Source organism: Hydra viridissima, unplaced genomic scaffold, assembly GCF_058129835.1.
Source record: "Hydra viridissima isolate aposymbiotic clone 2 unplaced genomic scaffold, HvirCarnegie_v1 scaffold_10, whole genome shotgun sequence".
NCBI classification, from domain to species: Eukaryota; Metazoa; Cnidaria; class Hydrozoa; order Anthoathecata; family Hydridae; genus Hydra; species Hydra viridissima.
The window spans coordinates 7,238,210-7,260,051 of record NW_028324309.1 but is presented as its reverse complement, the minus strand read 5'-3'; the positions used below and the strand labels follow the sequence as shown (position 1 = coordinate 7,260,051).

The 21,842-nt window shown below is 26.9% G+C and overlaps 1 protein-coding gene and 1 pseudogene across 3 annotated transcripts in view; one reads left to right on the top strand and one right to left on the bottom strand.

Moving 5' to 3' along the window:
* The window catches only part of LOC149882930 (nucleoprotein TPR-like), a 77,088-nt gene that overhangs the window by 52,652 nt on the left and 2,594 nt on the right, over nt 1–21,842 (top strand). For all 3 annotated transcript variants that reach the window (XM_090100064.1, XM_090100065.1, XM_090100066.1), the window contains 19 exons: nt 1,382–1,579; nt 1,954–2,127; nt 2,552–2,941; nt 7,437–7,512; nt 8,945–9,179; nt 10,591–10,688; nt 13,283–13,643; nt 13,720–13,806; nt 15,317–15,405; nt 15,531–15,643; nt 15,748–15,821; nt 15,921–15,969; nt 19,104–19,213; nt 19,286–19,341; nt 19,444–19,515; nt 19,632–19,682; nt 19,759–19,884; nt 20,185–20,442; nt 21,417–21,545. In XM_090100064.1, coding sequence (XP_089956190.1) covers nt 1,382–1,579; nt 1,954–2,127; nt 2,552–2,941; nt 7,437–7,512; nt 8,945–9,179; nt 10,591–10,688; nt 13,283–13,643; nt 13,720–13,806; nt 15,317–15,405; nt 15,531–15,643; nt 15,748–15,821; nt 15,921–15,969; nt 19,104–19,213; nt 19,286–19,341; nt 19,444–19,515; nt 19,632–19,682; nt 19,759–19,884; nt 20,185–20,442; nt 21,417–21,545 — 2,746 coding nt within the window. The remainder of the gene's footprint in view (nt 1–1,381; nt 1,580–1,953; nt 2,128–2,551; nt 2,942–7,436; nt 7,513–8,944; nt 9,180–10,590; nt 10,689–13,282; nt 13,644–13,719; nt 13,807–15,316; nt 15,406–15,530; nt 15,644–15,747; nt 15,822–15,920; nt 15,970–19,103; nt 19,214–19,285; nt 19,342–19,443; nt 19,516–19,631; nt 19,683–19,758; nt 19,885–20,184; nt 20,443–21,416; nt 21,546–21,842) is intronic.
* LOC149882931 (uncharacterized) lies at nt 14,116–14,671 on the bottom strand (annotated as a pseudogene).

Here is a 21,842-nt window from a genome sequence, read left to right as displayed (position 1 = left end):
AAAGATTTAAATTTTGAGTTAAAGTAGTTAAATAGTTATTCTAGGGGTAAGATATTCAATCCCTCTGAAATAGGGAAATATATAAATGTGAGTGGTAAACATCCTGTGGAATAAATTGCATCTAATTCCATTAAAAGTTTTAATAACTAGTTTAACTAATTGCACTAATAGTTTCTTAAGAGTTTTTTAAGTTTCAGATTATCAAAAGAGAGATAGATTAAATAAACTGTTTGAAAAAATATTAACAAGTTTAAAATGTTTTATGTTCAACTAAAGTTATTTGAATTTCATCAATATTATTCAATGTAACCTGAGGTTTGTCCCTAAACAGAAAACAAATTAGGAAATATTCTTTGTCAAGTTGAAATTGCCTATAAAATAATAAGCAGCTCATGATTAGAATCTTGTGCTAATTTTTTTTTTAAGTTTCTTAGTATTTTTATAAATGCCTGTCACCTGCCAGTTTTGTTGCTTCTCCTATAAAGTTTTTTTGTGCTTGTTTTTTTAATATTTTAAAATCGGTTAGGATATTTGGTTTGGAGGTAAAATATAAGACTGATGCACACCCCGCCCTCTTCATCTCAATGGTCTTTTGGATATCTGTCTAGACCTAAGATGAAAAAATTTTAAAAAACCTAACAAATCTAAAAAAAGTACATTAGCACAATATTGATAACAACTTTAAAGAAAACAAAGTCTTTTTAAAAAATGATCTGTAAGTAACAAAATATAACCAATTGCCGTTTTTGAGGAAGAAAACACTTTGTCTGAAGAGGAAAAGGTTTTATTGTAGGAGTAAAAAATTTTTCTAAAAAGATGATTCTCATCAAAACCCACAACAAAAAACATTTCTTACCTAAAGATTAATCTTAAGTCTATCAATTGAAATTCAAATGAAAAGTCTAAAAAAACGAATGTTGAAAGTATTTGAATATAAGTAAATTTGAGAGTTTGGATGAATATATGCGTGATTATAAAAACTTTCAAAAACAAATACCCAAAATTAAAAAATCATATTTATGCAAGTTTATTTAACTTGAACATTTTTTAAAATTTAAAAAAAAAATTTTTTTTTTCATTTAACTTTATTGCCCATGAATGTTAGTTATATTAATCTTTATGCAGATTAAATCCCTTGGGATACCAGATTATTTGACTGTTGTATGTTCAAACTTATGTGAGCAACAAGCTATCTCTGGCCTCTAAAATAGCAATATAGTTTTATTGATTGATTTAAATTCTACTTTTATAAATACAGATTATACAACCAAACTACAGTATTGCAACATTTGTTTACAGAGTAAAACAACAAGTTCTTTGTTATTAAATGAATGTTGCAACAAGTTTGTTATTTACAGCTATTTTTTTTGTAAATTTTAAGATAGAACGATGGACAAATCGTACCAATCAGATTATAATGCAAAGTACTAAATCTGACAATGAAGAGTTAAAAAAGCTACAGATGCTGAAGACTCAGAACGAAAAAGTTACTGCTGCGTTGCAGGAAGATCTCAAGAAAATTAAGCAGCAGTTTGATACATTTAAGAGGGAAGCATTAAAATATAAAAATGAAAGTCAGGTTAATCTTTGTAAAATATTTTTAAATTGTTATTTCTCAAGTTTTGTATTGTGGGTAAAAATCTTGTAACATATGTTATCATATCATTACAGTCATATCACAGTTGCTGTAATTTTTTATTGTTTTGAGAAAACTTAAACTGAATAACATTATTACTTCTATTATGTCACTTTACCGATTTTTGCTTTAAAAAAATAACTAATTTATGATTGGTTCATAATTTAAGAGTTATGAACCATAGTACAGTAAAATATACATTACAACTGGTAACAGAAAAACACCCAAAAATGATGTTAGCAATTGTGATATGATTTTGACAATATTTTCATTTTTGTCATAGTTATATATTTACAATTTATCAATTTATTTTACAGGAAAAAATTTCTGGATTAGAATCTGATTTGACAGTAACTCGTAATAAGCTTAATGCAGCTCTAACTGTAGCTCAGCCAACAAAAGCAGTTGAAGTTGATCAGTTATCAGCCCTGCAAAAAGAGCTTGATCAGTTGAAGTCTAAAAATACTGAAATGACAGAAAAAAGTAAAATGGTAACACTGAAAGTTATGATTAATATTGATAAAAAGCATTTTTACTACATTACATATGTACAGACCTTTTTGTCAGAAGTTTTAAATCCGTTTCATGTATTGTGCTGTAAATGATCTTTGATTGACTGACATTAAAACAATCAATAGGAAAATGAGATTTATTAGAATTTGCAGCAATCCTAATAAATCTCATCTCAGTAAATAGATAAATTAGTCAACCTCATTATTTTCAAGAAATCTTTTCAAAGAGAATGATTATGGGTATATAAAATTTGAGTATTAAATTTTTAAAGTTTTTGATAATTGCTGTTTCTATATATAAAAAGTTTAAATAGTTTCTAAAGATAATTAATTAATGTCTTTGTTTCTTTTAAGTATTCAATTTAATTTTTTTACAGTTGATTGATTATTTTGAATTCTTTAGGTTCGGAAAGTTGCTCGTAAATATAAAACTATCTCTGACCAGTTGCAAAAATTGCTTAAAGAAAACAATATTGACTTTTCAAATATAATAAATATGACTTCAAATACTGGTCAACCAAATGATTTGGATACATCGTCATCTAACCAAGCTGTAGATCAAGAAGAAAAGAAAAAGTTTGAGATACAAATTGCAGAAAAAACCAAAGTTGCTGATAATCTTTCTAAGGAACTCACATTTCTTCAATCACAGTTAGCATCTGAATGCAAGAGAAGCAACGAATTGGAAAAAAAAATGGAAGAAACTCTTAAGTCTTATCTTGAGGAAGAGAAAAAGTTGTGTGAAAAAAATAAAGAGTTGGAAGCCTTAAAAGTTGAATTTGCTGATGGAAAAGTGAGTAATTTTTATCTATTCTTTTCAACTTTGCATTTCCTTCTCTTTTTATTTTTATGAGTTTAAATTTTGTTATAACATGTGACAAAATTTGAAAATTAATATCTCTTGAATGGAGTTATCAATTTTATTAATTTTAAAAGCATAATAACAATAAACTTGTATTTTACAAAATGAAAAAAAAAATTAGTTTATTAGTCCATTTCTGCAAACACAGTTGACTCTTGTGAAAGTACTTGCCCCAAGCCTTTTTATGCAATTTTGGTTGATTTTTTTCATACAATACTTCATTTGATTTCTTAGTTGGTGGAGATTTTCAGTTTGTCAATTATCTGCATACACCAATCTTTTAATTTCAGTTCAAAAATCCTTAATCAGACACAATTTGGGCACATTAGCAAGGTTTTTGTCTCTTGGCACATATTAGATATTTTCCCCTTTTAGGTTATCTTGTACTTTGTTTGAATAGTGTGTAGAAGCTAGATCAATCCAGAACACAATTTTGTTGTTTTTGTGAACCTGGTTGATTAACTTTTTAAACTAATCAGAGATTTTTGAAAATATTGGCTGACTGCATTTTATTTATTTCTTAGGCATTTTTCTTGCAGTCCAATCACTTCCATCGTTTTGTTCTGGTCCTACATTGTTCTCCTTTTGTTGCAGTCTATCATACATTGTCGATTTTGGGACATTTTCCATGCGAAAGTGACAACAGTAAATGTTTTGTCCTCTTCTGGACGCAAGTCCAAAAAAGCGTACACTCATTTTTGAAGTATCTCTTGATTATTCAAGTTTTTAGACATATTTAAGAGTTTTGAAGAAAAAAAAAAAAAAAAAAAAAAAAAAGACTATATTTTAGAGGATAAAGTTAGCAGCATAATAAATACCATGTTCACATGAGCGATGTTTGGCGGAACATTATTCCGGAAGAAATGTTACGGGAACAAAATATTCTTCAAAATTTTCCTTGTGGGGTTCACATGTAAATTCGGCTTGATGGTACATAAAAGGAATATCACTGAAATCAAAGTTAACTTATGTAAATTCAATCATTATGATGTAGCAATTTTCCCTAAAACAAAATAAAGTTATACTTCTTGCATATAACTTTTTGATAATAGTCTACGAGAAGTAAAATTTTTTTCAACAGGTGACAACTGAAAAATGAGACTGGATTTAAAGACACATAACTGTTATGGTGTAAGGTAAAACAAAAAGGAAAAATGTTTTAAAAAGTATTTTTATTTTAGTTTTTATCTATATAATCAGTTACTTTCAATTAAACCATTCCTTCTGACTCTGCATGAACTCAATATCAAGTTTATTAAGGCATTACTTGATTCTAGAGCATAATTTTTTAAGATTTTCTGCATACGAATTATAATTGTAGACAAGGCCTTTCAAAATTTTCTAAAAATTTTCGATAGGACCACATTCTGGCAAGTTGGCAGGGTTATCCGCTTTCTCAACAAAATGCACTTTTTTCTTGTTTAGATGTGATTACTGTTTTTGCATAGTGAGATAATGCCATATTGGGCCAGAATACATGCACCATCTGAATGATACTTATAGATGAATGGAATAAGTCTCTTCTTAATTCATTTGTTTAAGTAGATTTTTTGATTTACAGCCAGTCCACTAGGCATAAAATATGGCTGAGAAATACCATTTTCAGAAAAAGCAATCCATAGAAGAAATGTTTTTTGAATTTTTTGTTTAGTATTTAACTGTAGATGGAGTAGATTTTAGATTGCTAGTATGAAATATATCATATCCAATGATACTGGAGTGATTTAACATGAAATAAGACTCATCATTAATGGTTTGTTTACGATTTTTTAATTTCTGGCACAATTGACTGCACTTTGTTCTAGCAACTGCTTTTTGCTGGTCAGAATATTTTGGAAACGTCATTTTTATCTTGGTTCAATTTTTGTCTTTTTATTTTAATGTTTTACTAATGTGTTGCTGAGTACAGTTGAACTTTTTAGTTGTCTGTCATTGAGAAACTCTGTCTTTATGGTCAAACATAAGTTTGAGCCTTTTAATGTTTGTCTTGGTCATTTTTTTAGCCTTTCCTCCACTTTCTTAAACTCTTTGATAACCAGATTCACTTTCAGCACATTGAATTAACTTGTAGATAGAATATTAGTTTTAAAGTGGTCATAAGGGAACTTTTTACCAGCATTTCTATAATTTAAATAAAATTCATACACACGTTTTCTAATTTCTTCTTGTTTTGTACTTATTTTTTTATTCATTTTTCTATAAAATAAAAATAAAAAGACATTAAATATTTAAAAACTAGAATAAAAATACTTTCTAAAACATTTTTCCTTTTTGTTTTATCTTATACCTTAAGAGATGTCTTTAAATCCAGTCACATTTTTCAGTTGTCACCCATTGTTATTATTATTTATTACTATTATTGTTCTTATTTTTATTATTACTACTATTATTATTATTATTATTATTATTATTATTATTATTATTATTATTATTATTATTATTATTATTATTATTATTATTATTATTATTATTATTATTAGTATTATTATTATTAGTATTAGTATTATTATTGTTATTGTTATCATCATCATCATCATCATCATCATCATCATCATCATCATCATCATCATCATCATCATCATCAACATCATCATCATCATCATCATCATCATTATTATTCCATAAATCTAAAAATTCCCTTGTGTTAGCTATATTCCATACAAATTCATTTACGAGAGATGCAACAATAATAGTTTAAGCTATGCTGGCATTAATAAGGTCTTGATCTGTATGCTGAGACATTGTGGAAAATTTAAGTTTACTAGATATTATGTATTAGTCTATCACCTACTAAAATGAATAAGTAAATTGAATCTGGCAAAAAAAAAGAAAAAAAACTAAGAAGTGCTTAACATTCAAATTAAAGGTTAAGCTTTGCAATTGGTATAAATTTTTTATGTATCTAAATACTTCTGCATTAAATGTAATTAATTATGTTATGTATATTCTAGCAGAGATACAGACCTAACCCCTACACCATTCACTACATATTTGTTATTTCACTTTAAGGCAGCTTTAAGCCTATTACATTTTGAGTGTGTCATACACAACTTCTTTTTAATGATAGTAAAAGGATAACACAATGTAAATCATATTTCAGTTAAAGCTAACAACCTAACATCAACTTTATAAAAAACCAAGTTTGAGTTGCTTTAAAATTAAATATAAATCTTTCAGTCAATCATTTGATAATAAATCAAGCAACACTGATTTTACACTCTTGACACTTTCATCTGTTACATTTTATTGTGTAATAACATATATGTACACGCTTTTTCTGGATATACATTAAAGATAGTTAAAATTGGCACAATTTTTTTTTTACCAAAACATATTCCGGAATATTTATTTGTTTTGGGTTTTCGGGACGGTACAAAAGTTCCTCTAACGATCTGTGAATTTTTGTTCAAGTTGCATTCCCACGAGAGTATATTTGTTCATGTTCCACAGAATGTTCCATCAAATATCCCCTTGTGTGAATAGCATTTAAGTAGGATTATAAAAATATAAAACATTGTAAGACATTGAAGCTACGAAGTTTGTCCTGAGTTTTTGTTGTCACTTGTTACAAGTGTGATTAAACCAATACACTGGATTTAAATGTTTAAAAGGTTATATCAATAGAAAATGTAGCTGGTAAAAATGGTTGGCCTGTTTAAAATAAATTGTTATAAAATACTATCCTTTTTAAAAAAATACTCTTACTGTTTTGTTTAAAGGCTTTTAAAATATATTCTAGATAGTGAAGAACAGGCTCATTGATATGAGGTCAGGTTTATATAAAAATCTTTTCAAATTTATCTTTTTTCTTTTGTAAAAATTGTTTTACAAAAGAGTTTTTCTATATATGCCTGACTTTTCAGTATAAAATTAGTTTGGATTATTTCTAAAACGAGAATATTTAACAATCTGTTTTCACACTCAAAATAATTTTTTTACTTAAGTTTTTTTTTTTGTTCAAGTTGTTTCTTAAAAAAGTATTTTGTAGTTGAATTGCTTTTTAATAGGATATTTGTTTTTGCATTTATTCAAAAAAAAAATTAAGACTAAGTTAAAGATTCTTTTACACCTTTCAAAAACAAATAGAAAGTGGTATTCTAGATGTTATGAATTTTAGGATAATACTTAAGATTTATAAAATATTATTTATTATAGCTAACTTGAGGTGGTGAATTTTTAGTTCTTTTTTGTCAGACATATTCATCATTTGAGTTTAGAGTTTTGAGTTTTGATTGGGATAATTATTCAAATGTATTAAACTGAAATTCAGCATCTCATTAAAACAATGAAATATGAGACTACAAATTTATGATAATTTTTTTTAGTAGAACAGTGTCATACAAAAACAGTTTTCAGTTAGATATAGTCAAATACCAAACATTTTTATATCTTGTGTTAAAATTTCTTTATGTTAATTTTCTTTTAGAAAAAACTTACAGAAGTTCAAGAGAAGAATAAAAAGTTGTTAAAAACGTGTAAAGATAAATTATATTCTTTAACAAGTCAGTTTCTCCCTTTTTTTTTTATAGAATATTATTGATAACCTTCTGAAAATACTAATTTTAAAAGCTGTTACAAAGTAATGTATGATCACTTTGAAATATACTTCTGTAACCCTTATATTCAAGATAGTGGTCAGATATCACAGTTATTGAAAATGTTTAGAGGTGGAAGTGTCAAAAATATAAATGTAAAATCACTAAAATTTATTACAAAAGTAAATGTATGATCACTAAAGATTTGTGCAGAGTTAAAAAGGGCATAATTTATTTATTTACTAAAAATAAAAAAAAAAAATAAGATTAGGACAATTCTTTTTTTCTTTACAATATTAAAATCTCAACCTTTTTTATAATTTCATTTCTCTAGATTTTTCAAACTTAAGAATGTATGGTCTTGGAAAGCTGTTTTATAAGATTGTTACAAGTATTTGATAGAGAATTTTTCAAATTGAATCATTCAAAGTGATTTTTTTAATGAAGCCAACTTGGCTTCAAATTTGCAGTATGCTAATATTTTATACTAGTATTCTTTGTTCAAATTTGCTTGAGTAGAAGGTGTCATTGCTAGTGAGTGTGGCAGAAGTGAAATGTGTCATCATCAAGGATACATAACTTTCCTTAAGGCTTTCAATACAATCTATTGCAGCAGATATGAATTAGTTTCCCCTGGTTATCTGTTTTGCAGTGGAATATTCTTCTTCTTGTAGAGTCAAATGCTTGTCTTCTTTGTCAAAATTTTGACTGTATAGTTTGAATAAATTAATTTTTTTGAGCCGCTTGCCTAATAAAAAACTGTATGATTATGGTTGAACATTTTTTATCCTAGGTACTCTCTCTGATGTCTAGATTTTTTCTCAAAGCTTTAGATTACATTAAAAATAGTGTTTCAGTGAATATTTTCTACTTTAAAGTGGTCAAAGATGAATTGTTTGTCATTGGAATAGTTTTCTGAATTAAAATGTCTATTGTTAATAGATTCTCTTTTTGTCTCCTGTTTTGAATACATTTTTGAATTAGTTTGTTAAAAAATTAAAAGCATAATGGACCATTTATGTAAATAATTAGGTTTGCCAAAAGAATTTGTTAACTGTTAAGTTAATTAGTGCATGTTGTTTTGTCTTAAAGATATGCACAAAATGTTATTGATCATATATTGCAAACTCAGACAGCTTTACTTAACAAGCTTCACATTTGACTATTGCTGGAAATAAATATTAATAGTTTTTGTCTTAAGAAATAGATATTATCAACTTATGTGTTAAAGAAAATTAAGAAAACTTAACTTTTTCTTAATTTTTTTTAAGGTTGTTAATATTAATATAAAAAAATTTAAAATATAAGCAATGTTCATTAAACTTTTTAGCTTGAATTATATTTTTCAGTTTATTGAAGATGTTAATTTAATTTAATCTTTAAATGCAATTAAATTTAGAATTGAAAGACAGCAGTAATAGGGAAATTGAATCATTAAAAGACCAGCTAGAGAAATCACGTGTTGAGCAGCAAAATGTTTTAAATGAAGTATCTCTCACCTCAGTTCATACACTTGAAGAAAAGCTGTTGGCTAGCACAGTTCAAGTCAATGAGCTAGTTGCAGAAAAGACCCAGTTAATCCAAAGATTAGATGAGCTACAAAAGCAAGTAGACAAAATGTGCACTGAGTTAGAGTAAGAGTTTTATGAATTTCCTTTTAGTATAATTTTACATATACTTTATTTACTATGTTTTATATATACTATATTTATATATACTTTTCAGGATTTCCTTATGGAAATTTTTTTTTTACTTTTTTATGTTCGCAGAAATTCAAAAAAAAAAAAAAAAATTTGTTATGTAAATTTGCTGATTTGTTAATCAGCAAGTGTTTCTGTTTTTTATTGTACTTTTGTATTGTATAAAATAATATCCAAAAAAGGCATTTTCAATTTAAGTTATTCATAAATTGATAGAACTTTATTTTAAGCACTGTTTTTGAAAAAAAGGTTTATTAAAGTGTATGTGCTTATAAATAACCTGGGAAGCATTTTCACTTAAAGCTCTGCTATTTGTTAATTTTACCTGGGTCATCTTTTTGAAAATTAGCAATAGTCTGCTATCATATGCTTTTGCCAATATCCTGGAAATTACTGAAGAGCGATATTTAAAAAATGAAGTTTTGCATTTGTGTTACATCTGAGACCATCAAACACTAGAAGCATCCTAACAACCAAATCTGAATAACCTTCTCTTTTTCTATATCCAAGAATATTTTTTTAATTGACAATAAATGACAAACAAGTTGCTTTCTTATCCATTCTGACAAATTTAACAACCCATGTTTCAATATTCTCAAATGTTTAAGCTGGTGATTCTGAAAGTGTACTAAAAGCAATCACTTTAAATTTTTAGGACCTAACAAAATTGCTTTATAAACTCAAGTTTAAGATTGGTTGACCCACTGCAAGGTTCTTATAAATAGGATGTTTCTTTTTTATATCAGTGTTAATATAACTGATCCCCATGCAAATATAGTAAAGAAAATTAGTAAAACCTTTCTGCAGACTAAAGAGGAAGTTGACCATTTTTAGATCTACATAAATGATTCAGTTGTGCTCAAGATATTTTACTAAGTCAATTACCATTTTGATGTCATTATGAGTGATCAAGTGGGAAAAATGTATACTAAAGGATACACAACTGTCCATTTTGCTGAGTTGTATACATGACAATCCCCAAATCCAAAAGAAGACCTGAAATATAATGGCAGTGAACAAATAGTGTCTCTTCTGAAATAAAATTAACAAAGATCTAATTTCTCATTCTGTCATAAATGCATATCAAAAAATGTATCTTCAGAAACGTTTTTAAAGTAAAATTCCCATAGAACCTAAATCATGTTTTTTAAAACAGAATTCAGATTTGAAATCAGCACTGAAAAATGCATAAAAATTACCTGTAAAGTCTCAACTGAAAACAACAAGATCTTTAGCTATGTGATTTTATTTGTTGTACATAAAATGAGAGACAAAGTGTAAAGAGTTTTTTAAATGTTTTTTTTGTCTTCTGCATTTTTTTAAAGCTTGTGTTTTATTGAAATAGGATTGTTGAAAATAAAACTGCAAGTCAGAAAAAATCAAGAATAGTTTCCAAAACAAAGCCATCTTCAGAACAACAACCTTCAGACACAATTTGTACTGGTAAATTTTTAAATATTATTTTTCACATAAGAGTAAAAGAAACTGAGGTTCAAATTTTGGTTGAGTATTCCAACATTTGTAACATGAAGGCAAAAGATTTTGTCTTGTATGTTAATGATATATATATATATATATATATATATATATATATATATATATATATATATATATATATATATATATATATTCATGTTTTTTATGCTGGGCATAAGAATATGGTTAAATGGTTAATCTAATGAAGAAATTATATAATTAGTAAAATAATTCAAAGCATTATTTTTTTTTTTTGGGTAATAAAAAAAAAACCCTAATGACATAATCCTATGACATATTTTTATAGTTCATTTTTTTAGTTTTATATTAAATAAATGAACTATGTTTTATGAAATATGTATAACAAAATACAAGATTCATCAACTAATTCAGTTGTATTTTAATAGGAGCTTGACACTGTTCAATATTGTACTTGAAATATGTCTACCAAAACTCTGAAGTATTTACTAATTATACTGGTAAACACTGTTTTTGTCACATGAACTTTGTAATGATTTTTGTTTATGTTGGTGTACTCGTTAAAAATGTAATAAATTTGTTTCAATCACATCCATTTTTTTTGTGACAGCTACATATTAATTTCTTACCTCATATACATGTGTTTGTTTGAATAACTTTATTTAGGCGACTTTATAACTATTGCATTCAACTAACTTACATTTTATTTACATTGGCTATGTTGTAAATATGCCATGAATGTGTCCTAACAACCCAGAAAGTTTTTGTTGTGTGTGTGAAGAATTAAATTTTTTATCTTAACATTTTTCACACCTTCAATTGAACAAGTGCTATTTAGACTATATTGGATTTCCTCTAGAGCTTCAAGATAAATCCTGTATTCCACATAAAACTGTGTAATGTGTGAGACTTCTATTAGGTTGGGCTAAACAAAAACCAAGACATTTGCCATTTGCTATACCAATGATTTGAACGAAACCAAAGGGTTATGTAAGAGATTTTTATTTCTATTTTGCTCAAAAAAAAACAACATTACAACGAAGTCCAAACACACTATTCAATATGCAAACTTGTCTTCAACCAACAGACCTATCCTAAATAATGCCTAACTGTCTGTGCCAAAGCCTCCAAAAAAACCTTACTTTTCTAAAGCAGATGATTTAGTCTATTATAATTATGTTCCTCTTGTGATGAATTTATTAAGTTTTGAATATGATCCAAGTCATTGGCGATTGTTCATAGACTCCTCAAAAACTAGTTTGAAAGCAGTATTGCTGCATAACAGAAAAAAATTTCCTTCAGTGCTGGTTACTTGTGCTTCTGATATGAAAGAGAAAATATGAGATTTCTTGAAAAAGTTAAATATAGTAAACTTGCTTGGAATTTGTAAATGGGACAGTAGAAACAGAAAAAGTCACTGTGTAATTCTATTACTGAGGCCAAAAAATATCAAAAAATGATCCTTTAGTGAACCCTGATGACATACTTCTACCACCATTACACATAAAGCTCAACCTGATAAAAGTTTTATAAAAGCTATGCCTAAAGATGGCAGTGGATTTTTTTTTTTTTTTTTTTTATCTGAAAGAGAAACTCCCCAAATTCAGTGAGGCAAAATTTAAAGAAAGGAATATTTTTAGGTCTACAAATGCAGGAACTGTTAAAGGAAAAAGCTTTGAAGAAAAATAGAATGATCAATAAAAAATCACCTGGAAATGTTTGTGAATGTTGTCTAAAGTTTTTAGGAAGCCAAAAAGTAGAAAATTACAAAGACATAATAAATGAACCTTATAATAAAATATAAAGCTCTGGGGTGCAAAATGTCTTTAAATATACATATGCTGGACTTTCATCTGGAATTCTGGGCTCGGTGAGTGACAAACAAGGAAAGAGGTCCATCAGGATATTTCTTTAATGGAGAAGCACTATCAAGGGAAATTGAGTCCAAGATTGCTAGCAGATTTTTTTTGGAGACTTAGAAGTGACCTACCAGAAGCCAAGTATTCACCAAAATTATAAGTAGTTACATTAAACAAAAGTTTCTCTAAGGGTAGCTAAATTTTCTACAAAAATATGTTTTTTATGTCACAAGGAAACCTGATGTATCAATTTTTTTTCATTTTATTTATGTTTGGTGGCCCTAGTACACTCAAAATTTGACATTTGTTTTCATGTGACAAAAAAAAAGTTAAAATTTTGTTAGCCAGTGTTATTAACAAAGGTACCACATGAACCAACATTGGCTGACTTCTTGACAGGATATTTTGTCTTTTCCTTTGACCAGGCAATATTCCTCATGTTCCTTTAAAATAAACATAAATGCTATAAATAAATATTGTAGAGTTAAATTTCTTTCTAACCAAATAATAATATGAAAGAGTTTTACTAAATTATAACTTACTTATATTTTAATGTGTTTAATTGATTTCATAGAATTAGTAAAAACTAAATTTTTTAATTTTCCAACATTTTAAAAAAAATAAGATTAATCTAAAATGAATCTTTTGTGTCTTTTTTTTTAACTGTTATTAAAAAAAATTTTTTAGCAGATTATAGTGATTTTCTTTTCCAACTCTGTAAAGGTATTGCTCCCTTAACAGCAACTGTCCGTCCTACTGCTACACCTTCACAGGCAACATCCAAATTTCATTCACAGAGTACACCTACTGCAAGTATTCGTCCATTAGCATATGGTCATCCTACTGCCATGATTAGTCCAACTGTTCCAGTGACTCAAGCATCTTTACAAACACCTGTAGCCTCAGTATCTGCTCTTCCAGCTCCTTCTGTTTTTTTACCACATGTTGTTGAATTGCAGGGTAGGGCTACTTATTCTAGGCATTTAAATGAACGGCAATCTTTCATAACTCCAGTTGCAAGAGTATCAGTTCAAGTTAGAGCAGAAGATATAAATGATGATGTTTCTACTACTGATGAAGCTGTGTAAGTAGCTGTAAAATGATTATTAAAAAATTATAGATTTTCTTGATTTGTTCAAACTAGATACATTAATTTATAGTACTACATCCTCATCATCATTTGTCAAAGATTCTTTTGGAAACAAGCGAAATCATCAACTAACTCAATCTGAAAATGAAGAAGCAATGTAATCTTTTTTTGTTTTGTTTTAATTTTATCTTTATGTTGCTTTTATAGTGCTTATGTTAATGTTACAGCATAAAGAGAAATAAAGATACATACATACGTACGTACATACATATGTACGTATGTACGTACGTACATACACACATACATACATACATACATACATACATACATACATACATACATATATACATACATACATACATACATACATACATACATACATACATACATACATACATAAAAACACACACACAAACATACATACACTCATACATGCATAATTTGATATATTATAATCCAAATAATTTTAAAACATCAGATTATTACCTAAAATACCAAAACATTGTCGGCATAAATTTGTATTTCTGTCATCAACAGTTTCAGGTTGTGTAGATTGAATAGTATCTAATATATCAATGCCACGTCTGACTACTGATTCTACATGAATCTGTAAAGATAAATTTGGTTTTGTTACTTCAATGATTTAATTTTAACTGTAATTCTATTAAATCAGTTTTGATGTGATGTTTTTTTTTTTAAAGAGTATTTGTTGTTCAAACACAATACCATTTATAACATTTATGAATAACCTTAAAGTAAAAGGGCTTAAAATAAAAAATTTTTATAGTTATTTTGATACGTTGGATGCTTTTGATAACCAAGAACTTCTTTCAGTACTTTTGCCTGAGTCAAGTAGGTAAAGGTTTCTTTGACAAGTGGAGCAAATCATCATAGAGTATGCTTCTAAGTTAGGATCATATTTGTAATTAACAAATGATAGGTTCAAAAACTGTAGTTAACTTCTTTGATCTTGCACCTTTATGTTCTTGACAAACGCAACAAACACTAAATCTTGTCGCCATTTTCTGTGAACTTTGTTTTGTATTTTGTATAAAACTGTGTAGTTCCCAGGATTTTTCAGCGCATTTTGTTAATTTTTAACAAATAAAAAATAGATGAAATGTAGCATTTATTTTTTGAAAATACACTAACATAGCACGCGATTTTGATTTCAAGCTCAATTGTTTCCCATTACTATAAGTTAGTAAAGACTATATTAATCAGAATTTTTTAATTGACACAAACTTCAATGGTCAAATTTCATAGCAATGACATACATACATACATACATACATACATACATACATACATACATACATACATACATACATACATACATACATACATACATACATACATACATACATACATACATACATACTTTACATATATACATTATATATATACATTATATATATACATATATATACATACATATACATATATACATACATATACATATATACATACATATACATATTCTATAAATATTTTATACTTTTTATACAATAAAAAGTATACCACATATTCTATGATGTATTTATTTAATTTTACTTAATAAACATTGTTACAAAGTTTCTTTTTTTAATTTGTAAAAAGTGTTCTACAAATTCTACCAGATTATTCTAAAAATAGTTGTAATTAATTTTTCACATTTCTATGAATAGTGAAGTTCTTGATGAAGATGATAATATTGAACCTGGTTCAAAAAGACAAAGAGTAGATCTAAATGTTCAAGAACAACAGTTGGATACAGGTAAATTCTAACACATAAGAGTGTACAAAAGCACCAAGTATTATACATGACCAGCTTATAATTTTATGATGATATTAATAAGGTAATAGTTAATATTATGAAAAAATCCTTCATAATTATTTCAGAGTCACATGATGTTGAAGAGGATGATTTACTTTCAGAAGAGAATGTTGAGGAAGAAGCTGTAGAAGAAGATTCTGCTGATTGTCAAATCTCATCATATAAAGAAGTTACTTCGGTTGGTTTTAAGTATTTGTCTTTTTTTTTTTTTTAATATTATATATAATATTAGATTTTATTTCAATTTTGCACCTTGCTTTGAATCAGTTTTATACTATTTAGAACACACTTCATGATACACAACTTCAAACTGATCGCCAGTTTCAGCCATCTCCACAAGAAATTTTACGTCAAAGGTTCTATATTAAAAATACTTAAAATGTTTTTGAAACCTCAGAAGTTTTTAAAAAATTTTTGATTATCTTAAACTTTGATATTTTAAAACTTTTTGATAGGCAAAACATGCGTGGTCGCTCTCAGCTGCCATCATTTTCATTAATATCTGTGAGTATTTTTACTGTTTGCTTTACTTTTTTCTTATACTTTTTAAGTACAGTGCATTTATTAAGTAACGCAAAAAATAAATAGGCAATATCTCAAACATTTTATTAAAATATGTATAAAACAAAATTTCATAATTATTAGCACTCTTGGAGGTTTTCTTTTATATACACAATAATACCCTCATCAACTTGCATAACCAATTCAAATTGATAAAGAAAGTTGGTCACAGAAGCAAAAATTGTGTCAAAACTGGTCAAAAATATAGTTCTATGGTTTTTTGTAGGGATGGCAAAATCCCGGACATTCTAAATCCCGGGATTTCGGGGTTGAGTAATTTATCTCCGGGAAATCCCGGGATTTGATAAAAAACAGAAACAATCATTTGCGGTGAAGTATGTGAAGAACAAAGTAATCATCAAACGCTGAAAAATGATTAACTTATTGATAATATAATTATATTAACAATAAATTATTCATTTTTCATTTTTTAGTTAACTAAAATAGTTCATTTACTAATGAACCTAAGTTATTGAAATTATAAAACAATTCATTAAAAAGATAGCACAATATAATAAAAATGATAATTAAAAATAGTATGAATATAAATGAATATACAAGAATTTTATTTATTTTTGAAAGTACCACTTTAAAAAACTGAAAGCGACAATCTTTTCGTCGTTTAATCGCGTTCGATTTTTTAAGCATAAAAACCCAGTTACACTTTCTACCCTTATAGGTTATAGGTTAAAAATATTTACTTAAGTTCTAATTTTTTTTAAATTTCTAAAGTTCTTAAACTATTTCAATTTACGTTTCTTTATCAGATCTATAATTCAAACTGAATCTGTTACTGTAAAATTGAAAAAAAACACTTTGAATAGTTGAAGAATTTTTTAGAATCACGCATACATTTCGTCGCATAAGAAGTATTGGGCTCTAACTTTTTTTGTTGTTGTGAAAATTTAACTTTCAATTTTTCTCAGTTAAAATGTTTTAGTCCTGTCATTTTTTATAATTAAAACTATACATCTTTTTTTCGTTATTTATGTTTCATAATCAAACTGATAATATTATTTCTATAATTTTAAACTTGTTTTTATTACTAATTGTTAATTACAGCTTTTATCAATAAATTCTTATAATATAAAAAAAAGCAGATAGAACCCTCTAATTCTCGTGCGACGATTTGTAATTAAAATGAAGCCGAAAATTCGAAATTAAACTAATTAAAATATTGCAAAGAGAATAAACAGCTATGTAACAAGTATTTTACCAAAGACTGCATTTACTAGACACTTTATGATGTACGAATAAGTTAATAGCTTAATCCCTATTTATCTTTACTTTTTTTTATTACATTCCCGAAATCCCGGGAAATTTTTGTGAAAAATCCCGGGATTACGGGATCAACAATTTATATGGAATCCCGGGATTTCGGGATCCCGGGATTGCCATCCCTAGTTTTTTGCGTTACTTAATAAATGCACTGTATATGTTTTTAGGTGGTATTTTAGTAAGATTCCATAGAAATTGGTTATTATTATTATTATTAAGGATTATACAATTGACTCTATGCAATGTGAACTCATATTCTCTGGATAAAATTCTGTGAAAAGGTTAACTTTTGGGTCGGATGTTGTTCCTTGTGTTTTTAGTACGATGTTGTAATTTAAAGTAACTTTTATATTTCTTACAAATGTTACCTTTAGTATGCTTTTATACAACCACATAATCTTGTTGTTGTTGTTTTGTTTTTTTTTTTTTTTTTTTTTTCATTTATGATTATACAAGCATGTTTCTCATAGGCTTTTAACTTGTCTAATTGCTTTTTGTTATAGTTGAGACATACTATTTGATTGTTCATCAGCAGAAGTAAAATGATAGTTTTGTAGACTATTTTACTGCATTTGTGATTTGATCATTTTACTTAGAAGATTAAGTCTTATACTAGTTTTTTTGTATTTGAATTCAAAGTGTTTTTTATATTTGAATTCAAAGTGTTTTTTTTTTAATATTTGAAAGAAAGTTTAGAAAGAACAATTTGCTAATTAGGATATAGATACATAACAACAGTTTTCAAAAAAGAAAAGCATGTCTTTTTTGGGAATACTAGAAATAGTTTTATTGAATATAATTACCATCACTAGCTACAACTATTTCTCAATTTTTTTGGTAATTTACGGATACCACCAAAATAAAATTTCTCCTTTTTTGCTGCTACCTAAGAGTCAAGTTATTTTTCAACATCTTCATAGGTAGAAGCACTTTTTTGATACCATTAACAATCTACATCTGAACATCTGAACAAGTACTAATTTGATAGAACAACATCTGCTGAATATGATGGCTGGGATAACACATTCCATCTAAGTGGTTTCAATATATCTTTAGTCGGTTTTGCCACATGACAACAAGAGTTGTTAAGGAAAAGAATCATTCCATATCTTCTAGTTATTTTACTTTCAAAGCACAATTTAATTCAATTGTTGTTTGTAGCATCACTAATGAGTGTGACCAAGTTTCAACAATTTATAGTGTACCATACCTTTCTGGTCCCACCAAATACACAGTTAGACCTTCTTTCTGTGAATATTGCATTTTGGGATCAATTTTATTTGTTGAGCTAGATCAGATCAATGTTTAATTTATTTAGAATTATCAAAATAAATCCATTTTTCATCAATGAAAGTATGATACAAAAATTACTTCATTTACTGCCTTTCAATAAAAATTTCATATAGTTTCATTCATATGAAACCCATTTTCTTTAAGTTTCTCTTGCCTATTAGTAAATGATTAGCTAATTGACTTACATTTAATAAAATTGGTAGTAGTTGTTGATTTTGTGCATCATTTTCAATAATTTTTGCAATATGTATCTTTAAAATTTGTTGGTAATTTTTCATGGTCTTTGTCATTCTAATCAAAATCACTTTTAAGTCTTTGAACCTTTGTACTTGAGAGAAGAAAGGGGTTTATGTAAATTTTATCATTAAAAGTAGAATAAGTTTTTTGGTAAACATTTTATTTGTGACAATCGTGAAACAAACCTTTAACAAATTTTTGTTACTAAATTTTTTTTTTCAATTTTACTTAGATTTGATTGGTTTCTATATTTTCATAATTATTTTCAGAGTCAAGGAAATAGTGTCAGTTTTTTTGAAGAAACAGATGATTCCATGGTTCCTAGTACACCAACTTTATACATGCCTAAACGAATGGATGGTTTTGCTGAGGCAATTAGGTTGACTTTAATTTTAGTTTGTTGTATATTATTTTATTTATTCTGGTTTGATAAATTTTATTTTATTTTTAGCTCACCTACTGTTCGTTTCTCATCATTTTCCCAACATTCTTCAGTTCCACAGACTGGTGAGTGGAAATTTTTTTGTTTGTTATAAACTTCTTGCTACAAATAAATGAGTGATAATTTAACAACAGGAATTTTTTTAACTTTTCTATATTTTTTTTAAGAGTTTAGTGAGGCAAGGCTTCCTGATGATTCCGCTAGTGTTCCTCTCACACCACTTAGTGTTGTTCCCAATGGTATACAAACTGTTTTTAGTAATTTCTTTTCATTTTTATTCTTTTTCTCTTTTTCTTTTTCTTTTTTTTTTTGGTTAAAAATTTTAGAATTTTGAGTAGTTTAACCTTTTTAATAGTTAATATACAGCATCCTTTATCAGCAAGATTCCAATTACCTGCACATCAAGGTAATCTTTTTTCCCCTAATGTTAGGTAGAATCTTTTCTTTTATTGAAATGATAATTCTTTTTTTAATAATTACAGAAGATGTCAACAAGTTCTTTGGTGAAGATAGCAATTTACAACATGTGCCACAGCAAGTTGATTTAACTGAAGAAGAGGATATCAATGAGCAAGAATCAAAAGATGATGCAGAAATGGTGCCTGCTGGTAAAAATTAACTTAATTATCAAATAATCTTCAAACTATGAGTGTTTTTTTATTTAGTATCCAATTTTTTTTTTTTTTTTTTTTTTTTTTTTGTTTTACTGTTGAGATAAAAAGAATCAATTTCAATTTTATATTAAATTGAAAACTAATAAACAATGTTTTGCTTGACATCTTTATTTCATGAAAAAGACTTCAAATTTTTCTAATTTGACATTATTGTTGTTTAACCAATGTTACCATTTTATATTTGTCTCTCTGTGTTTGATTAAATATGTTTTAAATAAAATATCTTTCATTTAGTTCAAGTAAACATATATGCTAGCAAGGATTATCACAAAAATACAACAGATGTAATTCGTGAAAGTTCAACAAATATGCTTCATTCAAATACAACAGATATATTCCATGAAATTACAGCAGATATACTTCATGAAAATACAGCAAACATTCTTCATGAAAATCTAAAAAATGTTCCAGTCTCTGGAAAATCTAAGGACTTGGTTCATATTCATGAAAAAGAAATCAAGGACTTAAATTTGATGGAAGAAGAAAAGACTGGTAAAAGTTTTTTTTAATGTTTTTTAAACATTTTTTTAAATAGATTATTTTATTACTATATATTTTGTTATCCAAATATGTTAAACATTTTGGATTTTGACTCATATCCTATCATATAAGTTGTTTCTTGACTTAATGAAATGCAGATTTGAGCTTTTCAGTAATAAAAGTAGCTTATGTAAATAAATTTCATCAGATATTTTACAGATATGCCAATTAACAGCCATCAGCTCTAGACTAAAATTAATATAAAAGATGAGACAATTTGTTAAACTTTAAACTGTAAAGAAATCTTTTCTAAAAGCTTATATAAATGATTTCTTGCACTTCACAAGATTATTTTACACATGCTTTTTTTTTTTTTTTTTTTTTTTTTTTTTTTTATACATAAAACATATGCATATATTAAAATATTGAACCTCATCTTCCTTAATATTAAAATTGTTTCATTCTTCCCAGTTTCTTATTTTTATTTTATTTTAGACTGTAAATTTTTAGACTGGTTACTTATAAAAAGAAAATGTCCACTGATTCTGTTGCTTTTAGTCCTGTTTTCTGTTGTTTGTGGTGTTTTTTCATCATATAGTGAACTTAATGGAGAAGGACAGCAAAATAAAATTGAATTCACCATTATATAGCCAGGCTGATGTTTTTTTCATGCAGTTACCTTGTTCCTGTCTCATAATACTAAAAACAATTATAAAAAGAATTAAAAAGTACTTCTCCTTGTTTATCAACTTTAAATGCAATTCAAATTTCATACAGCAATTAGTAATATAACCAGAGCAAAAACACTTTTTTTGCATTACACGCGCACACAAACACACACAAAAACACACAACAGAGTATTATTCTTAGCTGAAGCTCTTCCTCATCATAGTAAAAAATGAATATATTACATAGTAGTAAGAAAACTTCCCTTTTTTATTTGGATAATGGAAATTCATTTCTTTAATAAATATTCTTGTTATTAGATGAATGTGAATTGCAAGAAAATATAATTCTTAAAAGTTCAACTCAAAGACTGTCTCAGTCATCACAAAACTCTAATGATTTTGTAGAAGCAGAAATCAAGGAAGATAAAAATCAGGAAGCAGCTGAAGGTAAAACCAGAATTGCAGTGATAAATAAAAAAGAATTAAAACAGAATTATCATGTTTAAATAACTCTGGTAGTTCTTATTTTAATATTTTATTTTGTGAATGTAACTAAAATGCTTGCATTGATATAATGAGGGAAAGTTTTAAAATTATATTTCTGAGATGTTGCCCTTTCCATCACATTTATTGTTCATAATGGGCTTGTTTAAATTGTTAAATTTGCATAGAAATTTTTATAACTTTTCTTAGTTTATTTTTCTCATAGTTTTTTTCAATTCTTCAAAATAGCCTAATAATGTA